The following is a 22,566-nucleotide window of genomic DNA, read 5'->3' as shown; positions in this document are numbered from 1 at the left end:
ATACTAGTCACAGCCTTATTCCCACTTCCACGATTCTTCTGAAGGGTATGTATTTCTTCAGCAATCTTCTGCTTCTCCACTTCCAGAGCTTCAAGTATCTTTGCATGATGAATAGTATGATCTTCTAGGGCCTGGGGGAGTGGGAGGGAATTAAAAAAGTAAATAACTATCTATAACTCTTACTGCTGTATATTGAAGCAAAATTTTGTTGTTACTGTCATTTTAAAGACTCAGAACAGAATGCAATTTGTTGGACATCTGCTATATCGATATGGAACCACCTTCAAACCCTGACAGTGTTCTAGCTTTGCTTATAAAATGTTATGCTTAAAAAAAACCACTGGAATTAAATAGAAATCACTTTTTTTAAAGTCATATTTGTTGTAGCAGTCAAATATACATGAACACCAGCCAAGAGATAGTCATTATTTACATTAATTCCTGGAGCCATAAATTTTAGCATAGGCAATGATCACTAGTGTGGTACACCAAAAAACCATCCATGTTATGTAACAAATAACATCAGCATTAGTTTATCACCAAATTTAATACAATATCATACTCTAAGTATAAATATAACCTCTGTTCTTGTGCACAAAATCACGTAGAAGAAACTTCAGAAACATTTCTTTTACAATTACTTATTTGAAAAACACAAAACAACAAAAAAAACCCACAAACCAACCACAGCTTATTGCCTAAAAAGCTGCCTTTTTTTTAAGTTACCTGCTTGGTAGCTAAAGTCTCCATTTCTAAACGCTTCTTATTGAAGTGTAGTTCTAGCTCAAGATTTTGTTTTGCCTTCTCTAGCTCCTGTATTTTAGTTGCAGCTTTTTGGTTATTCAGTTCTTGGATTTGCTTCTTACGAGATTCTTCTCTCTAATGTGAAAAAGGACAAACCGGAGGAGATATACCAACTCTATAGCATTTCTGACCCATTCCTTCAGCAAATACGAAGGTTTACTTTCACTTCAACACATTTAAAACATGCAGCCCCTGTGGACTACTCTGCCCAGCATCAGCAATGAAAGGTTCCCAGTTCCAAAGCATCACGTTATGTCTCCTATAGCACGTTTAAGAAATAAGATACTCCATCATTATTACTGTTTTTACCATGATGTACAACTCTTACAATATGCATAAGTCAAAGTATCAAAAAGACCAACAACAAAGTAGCATGCAAACCTGAAAGAAAAAAAGTCATACTAACTAAAATACCTTAGTAATTTGAAAGTCTCATAGAAAAGTTAGATTTTGCAGGGATTTCTCTTCACATACAAGTCACACCCTCAAATTCACAGTGGATTAACATTTTAGTTCCTGACTAACTCTATAAAGCAAAACGCCTAGAACCATTCTGAATGGAAAACCTACTTTACAACTTCTTGTTAGTAAGGTCGATTTTTTTTAAAAAAAGAATAAGGCTTAGCATTCCTTAAGACACTGTTACAATATGCAAGACAAAAAAACCCCAAAACTAAAGAAGACAACCACAAACCCAAACAACCAACATAAAAAGCCCATACACACTCCCAAAAAAACCCCACCCCACCCCCAGAAATGCCATACTACAACTTCTATTTTATTGCTACGTTTTATTTGTAATGATGCAATGGCAACTTACCACCTCTGCTTCCAGTGATTTTATTTTGTTTTCATAAGCTTCTTTTTGTGACGTCAGTTCTTGCTGAACCATCTCTTTTGCAATTTGGATGCTTTGCATCATTTCTTCCTTGGCTTTGAGTCGTGCCTCTTCAATTTCCGATTCAAGCCTACAGGTGGAAGTATCATACATTTAGAATACTAGCTTTAATGTCTTACAGGCTACGTAGATTGTAATATTTTCTTCTATCATGACAAGAACCTCTAATTAACAATAAAAATACAAGCGTTTGGTTTTGTTTTTTGAAAACAACTCTTATACTTAACCTAGATATTTTTTATTTCATAGGGAAAATGTAGACCACTGGTAAAGAAGCGAGACGTTCCAGAATTTTAAAGTCCACTCAAATTCCTTATTTGTTTTACTATGCACCTTTCACAAAATTAAGAACTGTAATAGAAACTCACTAAATCACATTAAGATACAGAAAAGTAAATTTTAAGTCAATGAGTCTCGTGGTTTAATAACTCCCAGAAATGAAGCAAGTACAAATAACACTTTGCTATATTCTCAAATTTTCCACCATCACAGAAGACCAAGGGTGTAACTTTGGGTTCTTGTCATTTTCCTAAAGCATTTGCTTTTCAAGTTTTAAATTTCTCTAAAACATTACAAATCAACTTCAGATTCATTATGTGCTTGGAGAGAAATGTAACTGAAAAGATACACTACTTTGAGGACCCCTGGAGCTCAGTGTTTCTTCAATAACTGTCTACATTCTTGCCAACTGGACTAGATTACGGTGATCACATCTTAAAGGTATACATTCATTTCAGCTAAGTCTGGGACTTCCATTGCCATTAGAAATGGAGTTAACAATAATCCTCACTATATTCCAGCTTTCCCTTATTTTTAAATGATTAATAATCTTAAGTTCCTTATTTCTTGAGCTTATTGCACAGTTGCATTAACAGCTGAATTTCTTTTTAGAACAAGAAGATACAATACTTACTGTGTTCTTTGTGCAATAAGCAGTTCATTTTTTGCAAATTCAAAATCTTTTGGACCATCATGCAAAAATGTAGTCCCACAGGATGCCCTTTTAACTTTCTGAACTTCTACTGGATGATTAAACCTGAAATAATGGTCTCCCCCAAGGATCACGCGATCACCCTGTTGGGAAAGAAGGGGGGAAAAAAGTTTGTTCTATAACTTTTACATTTATAAGCAAATTTACAATACTTAAAACATAATAGGTGAGGCTAGAAAGCAAAGAGGAAGAGACAAATATGTATTGTCTCAGAACCTTCAAAGAAAATCTGCAGCCTGAAGTTGTAACGTTGACAAAACAAAAGAAATCCACACATGCACATATTACTATTACCAAATCAATTACTTACATGATGTAAAACTGTTGGGTCTAAAATGCATTTCCCATTTACGTATGTCTTGGCTTCTCTCAGTGGAATAATACTCACTTTGCCAACAGTGTTTTTTATAACACTGAAAACAAGAAACATTTACAGTATCAGTAGCTCATGTTAATTGCAAATGATTTTCTTAATTGACAAAAATTAATGCTTTAGATGAGGTCCTGTTATTGCTTTTCCAGATGTGGTCAGACTTCATACTATTTAGTTACAATATACATAATTAATGAGTGACAACCTGTATTTTGGAAGAGAATTGATATTTAAATCCAAGAAGAATCCACTGCTAAAAAATTACAATACCCTGTCATCCAAGCATTTCTTTGCTAATGCTTTATTTCCCAACATAGTCACATCTTTCATGTTTTTAATAATTGATTAGTTAAATTTCTTATGAGTATCTCATCTAGGATCAATTGGATGGAATGCACTTTAAACAATATGGCCAAGTTGCTCTCTATTTTTAATTTTAATTAAGAGCTGTCAAGGCATTTCACTTTTCCATTGAACTTAATGTACTAGAGTTACCACACAGTACCATTTGATCAGATCCCTCTCCAGCATTTCTGCACAAATAGAAGATTTTGCTGCACAAATGACATGAACAAAGAAATTAAGCTACCTTGGTTATAAGATTTCTATGGGGAACAGAAGGAAGTTATCTTAATCACTGAACAATATATAAGTTATCCCTAAATAGTATTTTCCTGGTTAGAAAATCTTGTTACTGCCAGAAGGAAGAATGACTCCAAAAGAAAGGGAAGGGTGAGAAGAAATGGTTCCTGCTTTCAATTCAAGTATGAAAAGAACACTACATACCAATGGTCATCAGCAATTAGCACTCCGGAAAGCTGGATATCATGTTTTGAATTTGGTGTATATCTTCCAACTGTAGTTTCTCCTTCTTTGATCATGTACAACAGCACCTCAGAAAGCTGAGGATCTTCATTGAGATTGACAAGGTTTGGTAAATGATTATCCATTTTGATCGCAATTCCTGCTTTCTAGATAAAAGAGAGCTCTGCATAAAAAAACAAATCACTTTGTGCATTTAAATATCTATATTGAATTTTTCTAAGAAGTCACGGTAGCCTGTTAAAAGAATAGCATGAAGGAAACCATATCTTACAAATACTCTACTTTTTCTGCATCTGCTGACGTTATGTTTTCTGTGCTACCTCCTCTAGAAAGGGAAGAAAGAAAACGTACCTGCAATTCTTTTATATCTTCTAATTTCCTTTTCTCTGCTTGTTCAAGTTTTTCTTTCCAGGTCCTTAATACATTAAGGGGAAAATAACATATTAGGAGAAAAATTACAGCATATAAATTTTAACATTTGTATTTCTAAGTGAGATATTAACAACTGCCTGACCTTTGCATTTCTGCCACGTCCCTCTCCTGCTGGTGTAATTTTACCCTCAAGGATGTTATTTCCTGCAAATAATGTCTGTATTTTTCAGGATCAGTGTTCAGAGCACTTTTCTGAGCTGCCTTCAGTTTTTCAATTTCAGCTTTCAATTCTACATTAGACAAACAAGACATGCAGTACACATAAAAAGTGAAGATAAAACAGGTTTAGACATTTAAGTACAATACTAGAAAATTCATCCTGTTAATTAAAAATTTAACATTTTTCCCCATTCCAGGTTCTCAAGTGTAGCCCAAGATATCATATGAACTTTGGCACAAAAAAAAAAGCTCACAAAGAATAATAATATTAGAAAGGAAGATATCCTAGGTTGTATTAGCCTAGCTGACAAGCGGTCAGTCAACACAATAGATTATTAGTACTAATGACTTTTATGAAGCTGTAAGTTAAATACAAACATACAAATGAAAAACCCTCAGACTGCAGATGTCAGCCTCACCTCTGATTAGCTTGGCATTCACATCTTCATTTACTTTAGCAATGTTGATAATTGAACAGGCTTGTTTTGCATAGCGAAGAGTGCTGAGTGTTTCTTCTGTACTGCTGGCAGCTGGACTTACTGTGGCAATCATAGCAGTTTGTGAATTTCCACCAAGACTTTCCTTTAACAACCTTCATTTGATAGGATAGTAGAAGTCAATCCACAGCCTCCACATTGAAGGAAAAATCCCATTTCTCAGTCTGAACAGGTTAAATACAGAACACCTAGGGTCTTGCTACTTATTCAAGAGTGATTGTTAGCTACTTAAAATACAAGCCAAGGTTCTGTTTGTTCTTTACCTGATGCCAGAGACTAATTTCTTCCCTCAATCAGTCATCTGAGACACTGAGGGAAGGAGGGGAATAAAAGAGGAATCCACACTCTGAGAAAGCCTTTACTTGTATATAGAAAGTGTACATACCAAGTAAGGATAGATTCCCGGTAAGGAATGAAAGTTTTCTGTCCATTTCGAGATTGTTTAGACAGTGCAGAAATAACCTTTCCGAGGGTTAACAGTGATTTATTGATACTCACACCCTCCTACACAAAGCAAAAATAAAAATAATTACAATACAGTTGCATTTTCTTGTGTGATGTTATTGACTGTACTGTTGACTTAGTTGTGTTTATTCAATATATGGTACAGCTGTACCATATTAAATGTCATTACTGATTATAATCAAATGCAAAAGCAGCCTAGAAGATCTTCATTTGGAAAGAACAGAGACCCTGCCTTTAAAATAAGCAGTGTTAAGAACCATCAAACTTATGAAGGCAGCTTGAAAGTCTTTTCTTAGAAACATTTTACTTAAATCCCCCCAAAAAGGGGCAAGCCCCAACTCCATATAAAATCATATTCATGATTTGGGAAGTCACATAGACAGTTTTTCCTCATTCCTTCTAAAGGATTGTGGGGCCTGCATGGCATGGGGAGTGCTGTCCTAAACAAGATCTGGCCTGCCATACTGCACAGTCAAAACAGCTTCTTAGGGCCATCCACTCTCACTTGCAAAATGCTACACAAGCGTAAGGGCCACATATCCCTTTTACAACTACAGTTCCTGCGCAAGAATCCTGGTAGATGAGGATGCTTTGGGGTCAACCCTTTCCCACAGATTTCCAATCTTGGTTTACCTTCAACCTTTCTCCAGTCGTTTGAGCTGTTGAGCAGCATTCACTGCCAGCTAGATCAATTAAATTTATGTGACTGGTAAGCCTACGATCACATTGTTCTTCACCCAGAACTTCTACCTGGAAAAAAGGGGGAAGTTTGCATTTGAACCAAAACAAAAAAACTGAAGACAAGCAGAAATCTAACAAGATGTTCACTTTAAATACATAGAAAATTGACATTTCCATTTACTTTTTGACAGGATACCTTCATGTACATCCCTTGAAGGAGACAGCTACAAACAATTGATACTATGGTTAAAGGTCTGAACTGTGTAAGCATAAACTACAAACACAACAGATTAGCAAACTATGGGTTTGGGTCTGAAGTTTGACTGTTGCAGCTATTCAATAACCATGGAAATCAGTAAGCTGTTACTGACTCAGACCAATGGAAATCAGTTAAGCAGTCAGTGGAAAAGTCTCAAGACTAGTCCTTGATAGAGAAAAGAAATGATCTAGTTGTGAGAATGGTGAGGGGAAGAAGTAAGAAGATTAGGAAATTGGGCGGAAAAATTAAACAACCAAAGTTCTTTGAGAATGAAGAAAACTGACGGTCTGTAGACTTCTGAGGAGCTCTACTTATTTCACTTCTGTTTTCAGGCTCATCTCGTTAAGTTAGGTTTTGTCTGCTACTCATCTGTAAATCAGATGAGGAGTTGTAGTCCCTATATCCTCTATCTCACACAGGTGAGAGAGGCATCCTGAAGCAAGGAAACATTTACGAATGAGCAGAAACTGCATCTCCTACCTTTGTCCCAGTTCATCACCTGCAGGAACTCAGCACTGCTGTCTACCTCACATAGCCTAACCCTCTAGAGCAGCAGTGTGAAATTAAGTCTGGCTTCAAAATGGATTCCAGTTACATCTCAAAACTCACACTCAGAATCTTGGAACTGCTCCTAGATCCACCAGTCTAGACATATTTATATTGCTGCTATAAATATGGGTAGCATAGACACATCAGAATCTACTCAAAACATGTAAAATAATCCAAGTTCTGTTATGTAGAAAACCATGTTAAAATTCCTTGTGCTTTACTCATCATCAACTATATTCTCACAACAATTTTCTAGGCAGCGTGCAAAACGACTTTTTACTACCAGATTTGAATGGATATAAGACACCCAGCAATACCTTGGTTTGCGTCATGACAAGGGTGAAGACAGAATGAGACCTAGAGCTCTTGTCATTCATTACTGTAGCAGCTGTTGCTCTCTGCTTATTTCCTAGTTCAAGCCAACTCTGTAAAAGGTAAAAGTCAGGATATGAAACCAAAACCTACTTTAGGTAGTTAACTGAAGATTAAAATGTTTGCAAACACAGTTACACACACAAATGCCAAATCTGTAAAGGAGGAATTAAAACCTAAGTTTAAGAGAGTGACACTTGCCTGTACGCATCTACTTAGCTCCATTATATAGGACTGGTCTTCATTACCCTTTTACAAAATCAGCTGAAATATCAGAGACTACTGGGCAGTCTGTAAAGCATTTCCTTCCCATCCATGGAACTTAGTTTTCAGCAGTGAAGGAAGGAGCAAGCAGAAATATTTGTATTGTCTTTCAGTAACCAAGTAACTCTTACCTGGATATCAGAGTAAGAACTGACAACGTTCCTACAGTGGGGGAAAAAGAAAAGTTTGGATTCAGACTATTTTCCTTCTACAGTTTTTCCTGTTGCCCAAGTTCTGAAACGTATCCTCAGTTCCAGACAAAATACAAATACACCATGAAAGCTCCAGTTGTCTTGAGACTTCCACACACTTATTTTGCTAAAGCAACACGCTAAAGGAAATACATGAAGTTGAGCTGGACATGGGTGTACATTTTTGTAACTACATAATAGTAAGATCTTGCCCAATTTACTGGTGAGTACACAAGTTTTCAGAGTCTCAATATCATAATTAGCACACACTTTCACAATTACATCATACATCTATTAACATGAGAACAGTTAAGACTTACACTGCCAGGCCTTCCACATATGGTCCTAACACTGGATGTTCTCTTACACGAAGCTAGCAAGAATAATTTTAAAAGAAAAATTATTAGGAGCGTATTAGTTAGACCTAGCATTCAGAAATATATTGAAATTAAAAGACAGTCTGTCTACATCCCTATTATGACATTTATCATCAAAAAAACTTAACATGAATCATCTAGAACAATATTTTCAGGAAAATACCTACAACTGATTTTTTTCCAGTTGCCTGAGAAACCACAGCAGACTGTACCATGCAAGGACAACTATCTTTTACATAAAATATTTACTTTAAAAAAAAAAAGAAGTATATTTTCTGCAATATAAGTCTAATCTGTTTAAGTGAAATAGCTTAGCTCAAAAACACTGACAAAACTGAGATGAAAGCACTCCCACTATAATTAAGACAGTACAGTCTTCACTTCTATATAACAAGCCCACGTAAGTCCCAAGTTTAGGATAAAGTACTTACTTCAACAGCAAGTTTTATGTAGTAGATCTTCTTTATCATGAACTAATACTAATAGTTTACACACAAGAAGCCAGTACAGTGTTTGTTATGTCAAAGAACAGTAGAGTCCTATTTTTTAATAAACCAAACTAATTCCTTCCCTACATCCACTACTTAATACAAATATCTTTAATTTCTGGGTTTACATAATCCAACACACAAGCATTAAAAACTAGCTAAACTAGTTTAGCTACTGTTCCTTAACTAGTTAGTCAGGCCACCGTTTCTTCCCCCCCCTCTTCCAGCTTCTTGGAAAACAAAGGGGGGGGGGGGGGGGGGGCGGGGAAGGGAAATTAATAAAAAAAAGGAACTTCCTGACAGCCCCATGGCCTTAAGCAGTAAAAAATCCAGGGCAAAGAATCTGGAAGATACTCTTCATCTTGGTGCCAAGTTCTTACATGACACAAGTTTTCTGTAGCTGAGCAATGTAAATACACAGAGAAAAAGTGGGTAAAAAAATCTTCTTTTGCAAATGTTAGTATACTGTGGACTGCAATTACGTATGTAGAGTCAGTGGCAAACGGGCATCCCTGTAGATAATCACAGATATTTTCAGAAAGTGAATGGATGTTTCAGTAGCACTGAGAAATGAGGAGACTGATTAATCAAACACAATTAGGCAAATTTCACACACACCCACACCCCATTAGAAGCCTCCTGACATTGTCATTCTTCCATCTTAGAACTCCATCTAAATTACAAGGTTGTAACTAATTTTATATTGAACAGAAGGCTCTCAATATAATCTGGAGATGTGGATAAATAATATTCTAAGAGACTTTTTTATAAAAGTTGACAAGATCACCTTCATTTTTCAGATAAGGAGAGATGTTTACAGTGATTTTGAGAGCTTCTATTGAATAGTTTTGTTTCTATTTCAGCAAGATTTTTTTCTTAGCATTTCTGAAGTTCCGAGCATCTTGCTTGCACTCATATAGTAAGTTTTTTTACTTGAATACCATTATTCACAACAATCTATGGTACTTGTATAACAAAACAATGATCACTTGTCATTTGTGCATTTTTGTTTACAGAATAGATTATCATATTGAAGATTATCATATACAAGCTTCCGTGAGCAACTTACTGGTTGTTTCTTTTGTCCACTTTCAGCTTTAAAGACAAGTAAGTCATGAATTTTCTCATTGTACACTTCAAAATAGCTCATTTCAAGACGATACAGAATCTAGTGAAATTAATAAAAAAGAGTTAATAATACAGTCCAAAAAATATTTTCATCATCCTTTGCTTCAAAAATTAACCTGGATTATCAGATCCCACTATTCAATGCTACAAGCATTTGTACTGAAAGGACTTGCCGAGAGAAATGATATCACAGAATAGTTTGGGTCAGAAGGGACCTTTGAAAGTGATCTAGTCCAACTCGCCTGCTATTGCCAAGAATACAATGTATTGGCATTCCATCCACAGACATTCCCAGATGATAACTATCAAGCTTAAATAAATAAATAAAAAAGTTATACAACCCCCTCAGAAGTTTCAGGGTTTGGTTTTCAGTACATGAAAGCATAGTTTCATTTGCACCTACACTAGTCTCATTCCCTTAGGGGCACTGCGCTTCTACAGCATAATACATGTGACAAAGGAGGCAGGGATTGATGTTGTCAACATCCTGTCCTGGAACAGAAGGACCTAATGGAGAGATAAACCTTGATCCTACCTACAGCAATTTAAAAAACAGCAGCAAACTTTCATGAAAACATATCTCCTTCCTCTGAAGGCATCCAGGTCTTTTTCTTTTTTAAATAAAGTTGAACTTCAAAAGGCAAGGAAGAAAGCAGCAAAAAAACTAAAACACTGAAGTCAGAAATACAAGATTCAAGACAATTTGCAGCAACAGAATCACTTACTTATAATGCATAGGCAAAGGAATAACTCACTCATGGGCATTTTTTAGAAATTATGCTCTCTAGCCAAACTCAGTAATAAATAACCTTCCTAGATTTCTCAGTGTCTATCAAATCTACTGTAGGATCAAAATACTATGTGTTCACTGGTATTAGGAGTCAAAGTCAAGAATTCAAGCATAAAGCAATAAAGAAATCTGGAGTATTTAAAAAAGGAAAAGTTTGTGTGCATAAGCTTAACTGAACATTAAGGTCTACTGCCCTGAGTCTCAGTCCTTACCGATATGGACAAACATACAGAGAAAAAGACTACAAAGAACAGCCTTTGTCACCAGCATGTTTTGCATCAGATATTCTTTATCCAAAAAAGAGCATAAATCTAAATTTCTAATCCTTTTCACAGTTTTAAGAGACATTGAGAGTTTCTAACCACAGATTATGATTTGTATTTTTACTGTGGAAAGCTTTAGGTGCACAATTCAAATCTCAGGTCTTGTAGTGTAGTCAGGCGGGTTCCTGAAGTGATTCTGTACCAGCAATTCAGTCTTAGAAAAGCCTTAACAGCAGTCAGACAAAATAATAAGCATACCTGAAGAATTCCCACAAACCAATCCCCTGCATTCTCAGTTTGGCCTTTTCTTCTTAAGACATGAAATGAGTAATTAAAAAAATCCAGCCTTTAACAGTGTCTCCAGTTATGATTCTCAAAATCTACCATTACTACACCAATTAATTGGGGCAGAAACAGAATCTAACCCTTCGCTAAAACACTCTTGAAAAGATTACCTCTGTTGTTTTTAAAACTATGTATCATAGGTGTAGGACAGGAATTGAAATAAAAAAACACCGTGATCAGATGAAACATGCCCACCCCCTCTCAGAAAACAACTCTTCCATATGGAGTTATGTATGAATAAAGACCTATTCTCAAAACAGAGAAGGAAACAAAACATTATGTACAATGAGAATTTTAAAGTCTTAAAAAAATAATAATAATCCAGGTGGTGATAATAGCTGTTGTTTTTTTTTTTATTTCAGCAAGAATACTGAGCTAGAATACTTGAAAGTGTATTTTGCTTTGATACGTGACAATGTTTAAACATAAAAATTATATTTTTTGAGTTCTATTTTATATGCCTCCGCTGAAAGTATGGTACCCACTAGCATTTCTTTACAAAAATCTTATCTTGTAAGACATACGACAGAGGAAAGAATCCTAGTCTAGTAACACACCAAAAATACCAAGCCCATATCTCCTTTTTACATTACTGTCATTAAGGAAGCAAAACAATGTTGATTCTGACCATATTGGGAACCCTGTTAATCAGGGCTACTAGCAGAAATAAGATTTGAATCAGCAACAGAATACAAACCTTAATAAATGGAATAGCACTAAGGTATCAAATGAAAGAATGAAATGGGTATCAAAATAACAAACTGCATCAGTTCCTTCAAATTTCAATGTAAGGTCATACAGTATCTGTGTAATTATACCACCTGTTGCTTGTCCATTTGTGCTATTTGAGTGAAAAGATCTTCACAAAGTCTTGGAATTATTCCTCGGTCTTCATCAAACCCCATCATCCTGTAGTTACAAAAAAACCTGCTAAATTCAGTTTTGTAACTCTTTATAGTAGCTTTAATATTAATTGTATAGCTCTAAACTTGAAATGTCATATGCTTCCAAGTTATGGAAGTAATAACCATCAGAAATAAGCCTGATCTAAGTTGGTGCTTGAGTGGGGAGTTGGACAAGATGACATCCAGGGGTCTTCTCCAATTCATCCACTGAGAAACAGGTTGAAAACCCAAGTTGAACGAAAACCCTACAGCAACTTAAGAGCAAGTTGCAGTATAGATTGTGAACATATAGACATTTGATATCCTAACATTCATGCATTTTATATTCTCTGCACACTGTCAGTGTAGTAACCTAAGCCTCTCTCCACCACTGGTATGGTTTTTTCCTGTCTAGTTCTGCCACTGCACAACACCAGTGTACCGGAGTAATCCATCTACAGTCCAGAGGCGCACACAGCTGTACAACATCGTTGTCAACAGAAATTCCTTGTGTACACCTGATCTGAGAACACAGTTATTACTGATATTAATTTCAGCTTTGCTTAAAATACAAAGAGATGAAATTAAGTAATTCTTTACGTGAAAGTGGAAGAAATAAAAACAAAAACCAACCAAACAACAAACCTACAAATAGGATAACAATTGCAATACTGAGCATACCTTTCTTTTAGGCCAAGGTAAATAAACATTACAAGTAAAATTTGAGTTCCCAATTAAAGAGGACAATCCCACCTCTGAATAACTTCTAATCTATCATAAATTCAATAGAAACCTTAAAACTAGGACAAATTTAATAGAAATATTTCTGATCTACAATTACACATATATAAGTACCTCATGGGAATTATAAAGCTGAAAGAATTTATTTTAATAGATGCATGCTTGGAAACAAAAAAGCTCACTAGGCATTCTATTGAAAAATACAAGATATTCAAAATTGGCTACAAACCCTTCAAATGTTGTCTGGGATTATTCTGTGTAAAGACTGGATTTCAAATAAGCAGTGCCACAAAAACCTGTATTTTTTTATTTGAAGTTCTGAAACAGTCAAGACCGTAATTAGAATGACCTCTTAAAGGTCTTGTCCAAAAAGCATAATATACTTCAGAACATATCACTTCCTGCACAAAATCACAAACAGTGGTGAAAAATAGCACGGGGAGAGTCTGCCAAGCTCTCAGCATTAATAAAGTTTTTTCTCCACTAAAATCTCTGGGAATAGCTTTTTTTTTCTTCAGTAGAAGCTGAAAGAGGTCAGTGTCAGGTACATATAAATACTCCACAGCTTAGTCTTAATTGTTATAAAATTGGTTTAATTATTTTTGTTTTGAAATAAACAAAAACATACCAACACCATTTAATAACTATGAAATCTATTTCATATGATCTCTTTTTCATAACATTGCATAACAATGAGACCCTACAGAATTTTAACAATTATTATTAGGAACTTACGTGTAAGATTTTCCAGAACCAGTCTGCCCATAAGCAAAAAGACAAGTGTTATATCCTTCAAAAGCTCTTTCTAGGAGCGGCACTGCCAAAGTTTTGTAAATCATTGCTTGGCTTGCAAAATTAGGATGACACTTGTCAAAAGACCAGAAAGAAAAGTCATAACTGAAGCTGTAAACTTGGTTTGTGGCTGGATTTCGTACAGTTGTCTCCGAACCACCCATGGAGATTACAGGGAGTGGGTTTTCATTTTTCTCTCTGAATGGAAAGAGGGAAAAAAAAAAAAAATTAAGAAGCATAAGCTACATGCTTTAAGTTAATCATTTCAATTGTCTTAAGGAAAATAAAAAGTCTGATAATCATTGTTAAAAAAAACCCAACAAACCTGTTTGAATGAACATACTAAGTATTCAAGCTCAAAGTATTTCAGCTAATGAACGTTAAAAATATCCCCAAATGCCTATGAAGAGAATCCAGCCTCTTAATACAAGCTTTATCTTCACATTCCATGAAATATCAGCTGATTTCAAAGTGTGTATTTTATCTTTATTGGGTTAGTGATTAAACAATTCAGAAAATACAAAGCAGAAATCAACATACACTATAAAAGCTACTATTAACATCAGAAATAAGTCCAGGATACAAACCTGTTACTGAAAGGCCGTACACGCACAGCTACAATCACTTTGCTGTTTTCCACTTTGAAAACATCTTTCTCGGTGCTACTGCTCTCAGCTGGAGTTTCTGTGTTCTCGTTTGGTTTTGAGCTACTCACAGAAGGAACATTGGAGACACCAGCTTTCTTTTTGGCTAAAATCTGAAGAGGGGGTGTTAGTTTCGTTGAAGCAGACAGAGGTGCTTGATCCTGAGAAGTGCTCTTCTTTGGTGTAAGCTTAAACCTTTCTGTTGAACCCTTTGTTGGTGTTCTTGGCCTTTCCAAACTATGTTTTGCATTTGAGTGTTGTAATCTTTGCTTAACAGGTAGCTTACTCATATTGCTTTTTTCTTTCAGTTGTTCTACTGATAGCCCATTAATATATTTTGAGGTAACTAATTGTTCTGATTTAGAAACTTCATTTTGAAATTGTGTGTCAGCAGCACTTGTCCTGTATTTTGAATGGGTGCAGCTATCATTTTCATGTAGACCATCACCAAAGCCAGAGGAATCCTTGTTGTTCCTGCAACACTGCAACTTCATACTTGACTGACCCTCAGCTATCTTAAAGCTTGGTTTAACATCATGGGTATCATTATTGTTAATATTTGGTGGAAGTGCAATCTTGTAATTTCTTCGTGTAGCACAGCCATTATTTTCTATTCCAGGCACAGCACACTGATTAATTTTACTCTTCTCTATAGAGCCAGTCCTCACACGCCTCTGCAGATTAAGTCCTTTCTCCATTTGTGTATTTTCCACACCCTGTGTTGTGTTAGTATGCAATTGTTTGCTGTCGGACATGGATTTTTTGCTTGTTCCTGTTCTCCTCTGGAGTGTTAATCTGCCTTCAGGTTTAAGTGTAGTTGATGTGTCACACACGTTTTTACAGGCTGAAATTACATAGGTCCTATTTAGTTCCTCAGTCTTACTCTGAGGACATGAAAGTAGACTACCTTTTTCTTCTCCTGATACCTGTGATTTCAGCTGCTGCCCAGACACTTTACTGCTAGTAAAGGTATTCTGTGGAGAAGTCTTCTGCAAAGTGGCAGTACACCGCACCTCTGCTGGGCCTCTTGCAGGAACTGTGTAAATAGGCATTTTGTTTTCCAGCAAGTTAATGTTAGTTTTTTAATAAGTACAATACTTTTCCTAAAAGATTCTTTCTAGTTGCTTCTTCTTAAAGAATCTGGGAGAGAAAGCAAAAATTATTTATGATGCTCATGTCCACCATGAGTTATGTTTTGGTGCATAAGGAGCTCTTCACATATACTGCATTAAATACATGTTCCTAAACATTAGTAACAATTAGTAGCCTGTTTCATCTCAAGTACTTAAAAAAAATAAAAAAATCCTTAATATTTGAATGACTGCTTCCACCAATAATGGGCTATTTGATTCCACTTACTGAGTTCCAAATTTCAGAAGGTAAACCAAATGTCATGAAGAAGCACCAGCCGGTACAAAGAACTATCTAACTATTTAGCAACAAAGATCAATGTGGACATTTCCAAATGATCTACCATAGTGCCAAAAGAAAGGGAATTCAGGATCACGCCTCCATTCACACACAACTATTTATGCTCTTAGTGTTTCATAGCTAACAGACTCCAATAGAACAACATTATTAATGTTGAATAGGAAATCTGTGAACAGCGAAAGCAGATTTTTTTCAGGATTTTGATATATAAAACCCACTATCAGAATAGGGCAGTTAATAAAGATGACTACTACAATATGTTTGGACATTACTTTCATTCACTTTAGTACATACACGCATAGCAAAACAAAAAGATACCTAGCCTAGGGGACATAAGAAAAACTGTAAAGTGTGCTTCACATCCTTTTTACATGTAAATATCTAGAAAACTTTATATATACAATCTGTACAGAAAAAGTAAGCTTTCACTATTGTATATGCATCATAGTTATTGGGTTGTTAGAGGTCTAACATCACTATGCACTACAGACTTGCCAGCTGCAGCCAATTTGCTATTGAAAGTCACCAAGAAGTCACTTGCCTTAGATCCTTCAAAAATCGTACAGATCATTACAAAAGAAGCAAAAGGTCAGGGGGGAAAAGGAAAGCAAGATGACAGTGAGTGATATAGAAGCAATGATTTAACCATTGCTCCAATAGAAGTTTTTTTCAATGCTATGCTTTTAAGTTACAGCTTTTGGAGTACTCTCAGAACTTTCGCAGTTACATCCACTTCTACGTGTCATTACTGCACAAAGTTTTGATAGCTCAAAAGCTGTGAGCGAGGAAAGTTAGAAGAATTTCAAGCCAGTGTGTTTATTGCTCAATCCACTCTGATACAGGAAGCTACTTATGTTACACAAGTGGTAAAATACACATTTTGTGGCTCCCTCTAGCATGAGTAAATAAAGAAACATGGTTGTAAGCCATGAATTGCTTTAGTGTTTTCTGAAAAGTCTGCTTTTTCCATTCAGCTTAAAAATAACTAGCATAACAAACTCTGCACCCCTCCCTGTTGCTAGCAGCGCCTTGAGAATATTCACAGATTTTCTATAGAAAATTTAATATCCCCATTAAAAGTTCCTTCGTTCTAAAGTAAGGAATAAGGTTCAAGATTTGTTAAAAGTACGTTCGTTCCTCATTTTTGATTGATTACAAATATTAGCTAGAGATGAAACCCAGGTGCTCAAAGCTGGATGGAAGCGTGGGAGAAATGTTCAGCTTTACTGCCCTTCCAAACCCACCCTCCTCAGTCAGGCCCCCGTGACACTCGTAACCGCCACAGATTCGCTGCATGACGGCCCCACCGAGGCAGACCCTCAGCCCGCCGCGGCCCCGCGCCCTCAGGGAGAAGGCGAGGGGAGAGCAGCGGCTCCCTCGCCGAGCCCGAGGGGAACTCCAGGGGCAGCGCCTACCGCGCCCAGAGCCCGCCACCCCGCGCTGACAGCCCAGCTTCGCGGCTCCCGCCAGGGAGTGCCAGCCGCCGGGACCCGGCGGGGAGCCCCTTCCCTCAGCCGCCGGGACCCGGGAGGGAGCCCCGTCCCGTCCCGTCCCTCAGCCTCCAGGACCCGGCGGAAAGCCCCGTCCCCCACCTCACCCGCCGGCCTCACTCCGCACCAACCACCGAGAGCGCCCTCCGCCCAAGCCGTTTGAATGCGCCGGGCCCGCGCCGATTGGCTCCTGCGGGGCCCGCGTCACAGGGGGCAGCCCCCAACGCCACGGCCGCCGCCGCGGGAGCAAGCGCGGTGCCATCCCGGCCGCTGAGGCGAGCCCCGCCCGCAGCCCCGGCCTTCCCGCGCGAAGCCCTTCCTTCCCGCCAGGGAGGCCGACGGGCAGGAGACCCGGCGCCGTCGGCCGCCCCCCGAATGCCAGGCAGGGCCCGGGTCTACCCCCTGACTGCAGCGCTCACCGCCTGCCCCGCTGAGGAGCGCAGGGTTAGCAAGAGTATCAAGTACCCCTTCGTGCATCCCCCACCAGAAACATAAACCGGTCTCATATTGAACGATATACGCGTTTTATATAAGATCTGGCATTTATAAATACAGTACAACTGAGCAATATGAAAAGTATCTATAAAAAATCACGCAGAGGGAGAGAACTGGCAAGGCAGGGCTGGGACAAGTTAATTTGAGGTTTTTCCCTGCATCAGATTATCTTAAAAGTAGTAGCAACAGTGCATAGAAAACAGCAGAAATCATAGTAAGTACTGTATTTTAGATTATCAGAATTTATAATAGTTATTAATAACTATCTAAATCTGCTGCTGTTAAAGAACCTCTCACCAGTGCCACACGTAAGTCATCTGTCTTACAGCAGGCAAGACCTACTCTTTTTGTTTCTAGTTGGAGAAAAAAAAAATCAGTTACTAAACTTTTTAAAATTATTTCGCTACAAAGTAAGCCTACCATACTGCTGTCCTTTGGGTAGAGTAGACATACAATGCACAGGGCTAACATTAACTACCTGGAACAACTCAATCCGCCACAAAGGGATGATGCCTCACAACAGCATGAAAGGTCTGCTGAAACTAGTTTCTCAAGCCTCAGTCTAAAAGAAAAGCAGGCAGGGAGGGGAAAGAAAAGGAAAGTTTTGATTATGACCTATTTCAGACTTTGGATGGCAAGTAACACAATGGTTATGGTTAAAAACATAATATGGTTTTGGTCTCATTTCCTGAAAAAAATGAGTATCTGGTGTCAAAAGCATGGCAAGTTATGCTTAAATGTGTAGTAAATACAATCAGTTATACTTTAACATTTCATTAAGTAAACCCATAAACTTCTAATTTAACTTGCATGGTTTATCTTCTTTCTCTAGAATGAAGTTATACTAACAACCAAGTCTTTCTGTATTGCCAAATGCTTGAGCAGGACTTCTAACAGGTTCACAGGCAATAAAGGAGAAACTAAACTTTCACTACTGTTTACAAACAAAACGTGCGTATACGTTCATGAGAAACCCTCAGACAGCATACTGAGGATTCAGAGAAACATTCTCAGTGGAAGCTTTTACGTACACTAACAGGAAGAGATTGAGGCTCGTTTTCAAAAGACTAATATGTCAACAATATTTTTTTCGGGGGTGGGGGGCATCCTTTGCAAAGATCTTATCTCAATATAATGACATGAAAATTGCCAGCAGACCGTTTCACCAGAACTCTGAAACGATTATTCAGAAATATTAAAACAAAAGAAAAAGTATCTTATCAGCGTATGTTGCAAGCAAGACCAAAGACTGCTGGTTTTGAAAAAGGGTTACATGGAGTAATTCAAACACACAATAGTCTGTATTTCAAAATAAAGATGAAAAATGAGACTCCTTGAAAAACTGACTATATAAAGTTATTTAAAAAAGGCAATATACAAGAATCATAATTCCATGTTTATTTTAATCCCATTTTTATTACAATTACGTAACTATAAATATATCTTCATTACCTCTGAGAATTATTTTTGTCATGTTTTCTAATAATGTCCATGATATTATCTCCTGTTACAAGGCTATTCTGTAATTGTTTAAGTCTCTGTTGTTCCCTTCTCTTTTGGTCATGAAGATACGGGGAATTAAGCAGCTGGGGAGGAAGAATGGTGCCTGTTGGTTTTACTCTCTTCACAACATCCCAAAAGAGCTTCTTGCTGTTGTTATTGATAAAAGTAATTGCAGTTCCACTGTGACCCAACCTCCCCGCTCTTCCAACCTGAAAAAGCAAAAACTCATTTTAAGTTATCAATACTGAATGGAAGTCCTTCAAATGTTCTTTATTTTTAGTTATAAAACAGCAACTGACCTAAGTGATAAGGCCAAATATCTTGATCTCATCTTCTAAGCACAAAGTTTTAATAAGCATCCCGAATTCAGGATATGCAGATCTGAAGCTTTAGCATCTAAAATTACAACTTGCTCACGGAACATACTGGAACTCCAATATTGATACTGAGATATAAGATACAGCCTTTGGGCAAAGGCATAGGCTTTAAAGCCTATGGGTAAATCTGGTCCAAACAAAATGTTTTACAAAAATGTTTACTATAGCAATGCCATCAAGCACCGATATACAAGCATGACCATAAAAATGCCTTTTACTTTCAGTGTTCTAGTAACTCAACATTACTTTTCAGTATTATCCAAAGTGCATGAACAAATTAGAAACAATCTACAAAGACTACTTAGGAAGAGATAGTATGTTACTACTGGTATAGTTTTGATGCTAGGGAAGACCCATTTTAATTTACTTACTACTTGCTTGAAATTTAGCAGAAAGACAATTAAAAACCAGAGGTGTACTGATGTTGGTAACACAGAACGCTTTAGGAGTTCATCAGAACGGATGACTTCCAGAGGTCCTCCCCGCCTATTCAGAACAGATCTACCTTCAAAATTACATCAGTTTGCTTAGGGACTTGTCATATGGAGTTCTGAGTGTCATCTAAACACAACGGTCCCACCACCTCCCTAAGCAGCCTGCTCCACTGCCTGACTACTCTCATGTGAAAAACATTCTTCCCTGTTATGAGACCAGAATTTCCCTTGCAACAAGTTGTGACTGTGGCTTCTTGTCCTTTCACTATGCATCTCCAAGAAGAGTCTCCAATGTAACTGCCCATTACCAAACAGAAAACAGCAATTAAATCTCTGCTTCAGGTCAAAGCCCAGTTCCCTCTGCCTCTCTTCGTCAGCCCCCTGACTTCGGACTCTCTCCACTTTGTTGGCTTTTCTTGTAGTTGATGGCCTCAAAACTGAGCACAGTAGTAGAGTACTGCGGCTTTGTAAGTGCCAAAAAGCGTACTAATTAGTTCTCGTGATCTGCTGGCCAAACTAAGGTTAGGGTGTGTGTACATAAACATACATGCACAAACCCAAAACCCACACACCGTCTTAAAGCAGGAGATCCTCAACAAAAAAAAAAATCAAGAGCAGATACTGAAGTAGGAAGAGGGAATGAAAATCAGAGTTCACAACTGCTTTCCTGATAGTATTACATGCATATCCCACACTGCATATGAGCTGCAGTAGGAAGAGGGGTATTTGGCCTTTCTTCACACAAATAATAAAAACATGGTAAATTTTGCTTTCTGTTGACACAAAATGATACAAATGAGTACAAAACAGGAAGAATAATAATGCAAACGTAACTGATACCAGAACACTGTTCCAGGATTTAATAACTTACATAGCAGATATGAGAACAGTGTTATGGAAGTTATATCCAGTTAAGGAAGAAATATTCCACCGTTCTTTCCTTTCCTATAAAAACAATATTCTGAAGAGAAAAATAATCTTCATGTTTCATGTAAATCAAAATTTCCACAGGTGGATGTCACATTTCAGTATGCTTTTCAAATAATACTTCAGCAATTTATTTATTTACCTGATGTACATATTCATCCATACTTGAAGGCATATCAAAATTTACTACCAATTTGACATTGACAAGGTCAAGCCCTCGTCCAAGGACTCCAGTACTTACTATAACTTCATACTTCTCTTGAAGTAATCCCTGGCAAGGGAGAAACAAAGCAAAACAAAAATAATTGTTTTCTTTATTTATATTTTGAACCTCTTCAAGCATAAGCTAGGGTTAGTTATATAATGTAAAAACACACCCAGTGGGATTCTTCTATTGCAAAAGACACAACGGCCCCCCTGTATTCTTGATTTGAATAGGAATATAATTCACAGAGCTAATTAAAGAGAGATCGAACCCAGAGTTTTAATTAAAAAATCATCAATTAAAGTTAAATGTATGTTTAAATTCCCATTTCAAAGCAAATAACCTAGGAAATAATCTCCAGTATTTAATCTGCATTTAAAATGGCATTATTATCTACAGTTTTGCTTGGTCCCATCTGTCTCTCCTCTCTCCCAGTAATACTCCAGGTTTTACTGCAGAAAAGCAGTAAATTATGACTTAACTGATTCAAACCTGGCCATTTAAAATCTATGAAAACCTCCATAACTTTAGGGGACACAAACCTGTAGTATGTCCGTTCTTTCCACTTGAGACTTTTCAGAATGCATAGCTGTACACTGCAATCCCGTGATCTTATGAACAGCATCACTCAACAGATCTGCTCCTAACTTACAGTCCACAAACACTAATACTGGAGGCTTGAACAGTTTCTTATCCTGTAAAATTAAACAGTTTATGTGAGAAGGTATCACAACAGTTTGCTGCTCATCAGCAGCAACTTGGATTCAACTTCAGCTCATTACCTCTAACATTAACAAGACTTTCAGATAAATAAAAGTTTTTACAACTCCACATAAGAAGGAACAAGATACCAGCCATGAAACTATACAAATCTGTACATCATGAACATCTAATGGTTTGTAGACTCAGAACCCATGTTTGTATCAATACATGCATTTTTTTAGAAGTCAGAAGCTTTCTTTTCTGGTTCTTTAAATGTTATGTAATAATTATATATTTTTTTTTAATGTTCTGAGGTGCTGTTAAAGATTCTTATTTACTTCTTGGGTAATCAATCAAGTCAGGCAAGACTCCCGAGTTCCCCCCCAAAATACTCATACAAGGTATATATTGTTATTCATATTAATTAAAAAAAAAAAAAAAAAAGAAAAAAGAACGAACTAAATTAGTCTTCTCACTGTTTTTTTTAATAACTTTTAAAATAACAAACCATTCCCAGACCATAAAGCAGCTATGACAGTGTAAGAAACTCCTGTTTTTCTACCACTCACAAATAACCAATACAAACCTTTGGGATGCCATGCTGCAAATCACAAAAAAATTATCAAAATTGTACTTTTTGGATCTCAGCACAGGAATCTAGTTTGCTGTAGCACAGAAAGAGGTGTGAGCGACAGGGGTGGAGTAATCCCTGAAATTGCCATTAAAGCTCTTTCATTGCAGAACTACTGAACTAGTCAGTGCAGTAATATGCTTAAACTCACTCCACTTC

The 22,566-nt window shown here is 37.0% G+C and overlaps 2 protein-coding genes across 12 annotated transcripts in view; both read right to left on the bottom strand.

Moving 5' to 3' along the window:
• KIF14 (kinesin family member 14) overlaps positions 1–18,192 on the bottom strand; it is a 48,581-nt gene extending 30,389 nt beyond the window's left edge. For 2 of the 4 annotated variants that reach the window (XM_040611329.1, XM_040611326.1), the window contains exons 1-19: positions 17,241–17,318; positions 14,156–15,352; positions 13,512–13,766; positions 11,973–12,060; positions 9,695–9,793; positions 8,081–8,133; positions 7,701–7,731; positions 7,251–7,358; positions 6,078–6,194; positions 5,365–5,483; positions 4,902–5,074; positions 4,406–4,553; positions 4,243–4,306; positions 3,853–4,037; positions 3,004–3,106; positions 2,616–2,776; positions 1,625–1,772; positions 727–879; positions 5–131 (exon numbers count right to left, since the gene is read on the bottom strand). In XM_040611329.1, coding sequence (XP_040467263.1) covers positions 5–131; positions 727–879; positions 1,625–1,772; positions 2,616–2,776; positions 3,004–3,106; positions 3,853–4,037; positions 4,243–4,306; positions 4,406–4,553; positions 4,902–5,074; positions 5,365–5,483; positions 6,078–6,194; positions 7,251–7,358; positions 7,701–7,731; positions 8,081–8,133; positions 9,695–9,793; positions 11,973–12,060; positions 13,512–13,766; positions 14,156–15,264 — 3,241 coding nt within the window. In that variant the 5' untranslated portion in view covers positions 15,265–15,352; positions 17,241–17,318. Of the gene's footprint in view, positions 1–4; positions 132–726; positions 880–1,624; positions 1,773–2,615; positions 2,777–3,003; positions 3,107–3,852; positions 4,038–4,242; positions 4,307–4,405; positions 4,554–4,901; positions 5,075–5,364; positions 5,484–6,077; positions 6,195–7,250; positions 7,359–7,700; positions 7,732–8,080; positions 8,134–9,694; positions 9,794–11,972; positions 12,061–13,511; positions 13,767–14,155; positions 15,353–17,235; positions 17,326–18,106 lie in introns of those variants that run through there. The other 2 variants (XM_040611328.1, XM_040611327.1) reach the window with 2 other exon arrangements.
• DDX59 (DEAD-box helicase 59) overlaps positions 17,641–22,566 on the bottom strand; it is a 31,573-nt gene continuing 26,647 nt past the window's right edge. For 7 of the 8 annotated variants that reach the window (XM_040611335.1, XM_040611334.1, XM_040611340.1 and 4 more), the window contains 3 exons: positions 21,617–21,769; positions 21,012–21,140; positions 17,641–19,340 (listed from right to left, as the gene is read on the bottom strand). In XM_040611335.1, the coding sequence (XP_040467269.1) occupies positions 19,077–19,340; positions 21,012–21,140; positions 21,617–21,769 (546 nt within the window). In that variant the 3' untranslated portion in view covers positions 17,641–19,076. The remainder of the gene's footprint in view (positions 19,341–21,011; positions 21,141–21,616; positions 21,770–22,566) is intronic. The other variant, XM_040611339.1, reaches the window with a different exon arrangement.

The sequence above is a fragment of the Falco naumanni genome, chromosome 11, assembly GCF_017639655.2.
Source record: "Falco naumanni isolate bFalNau1 chromosome 11, bFalNau1.pat, whole genome shotgun sequence".
Taxonomy (NCBI): Eukaryota; Metazoa; Chordata; class Aves; order Falconiformes; family Falconidae; genus Falco; species Falco naumanni.
This window is presented reverse-complemented; position numbering and strand designations above follow the sequence as displayed.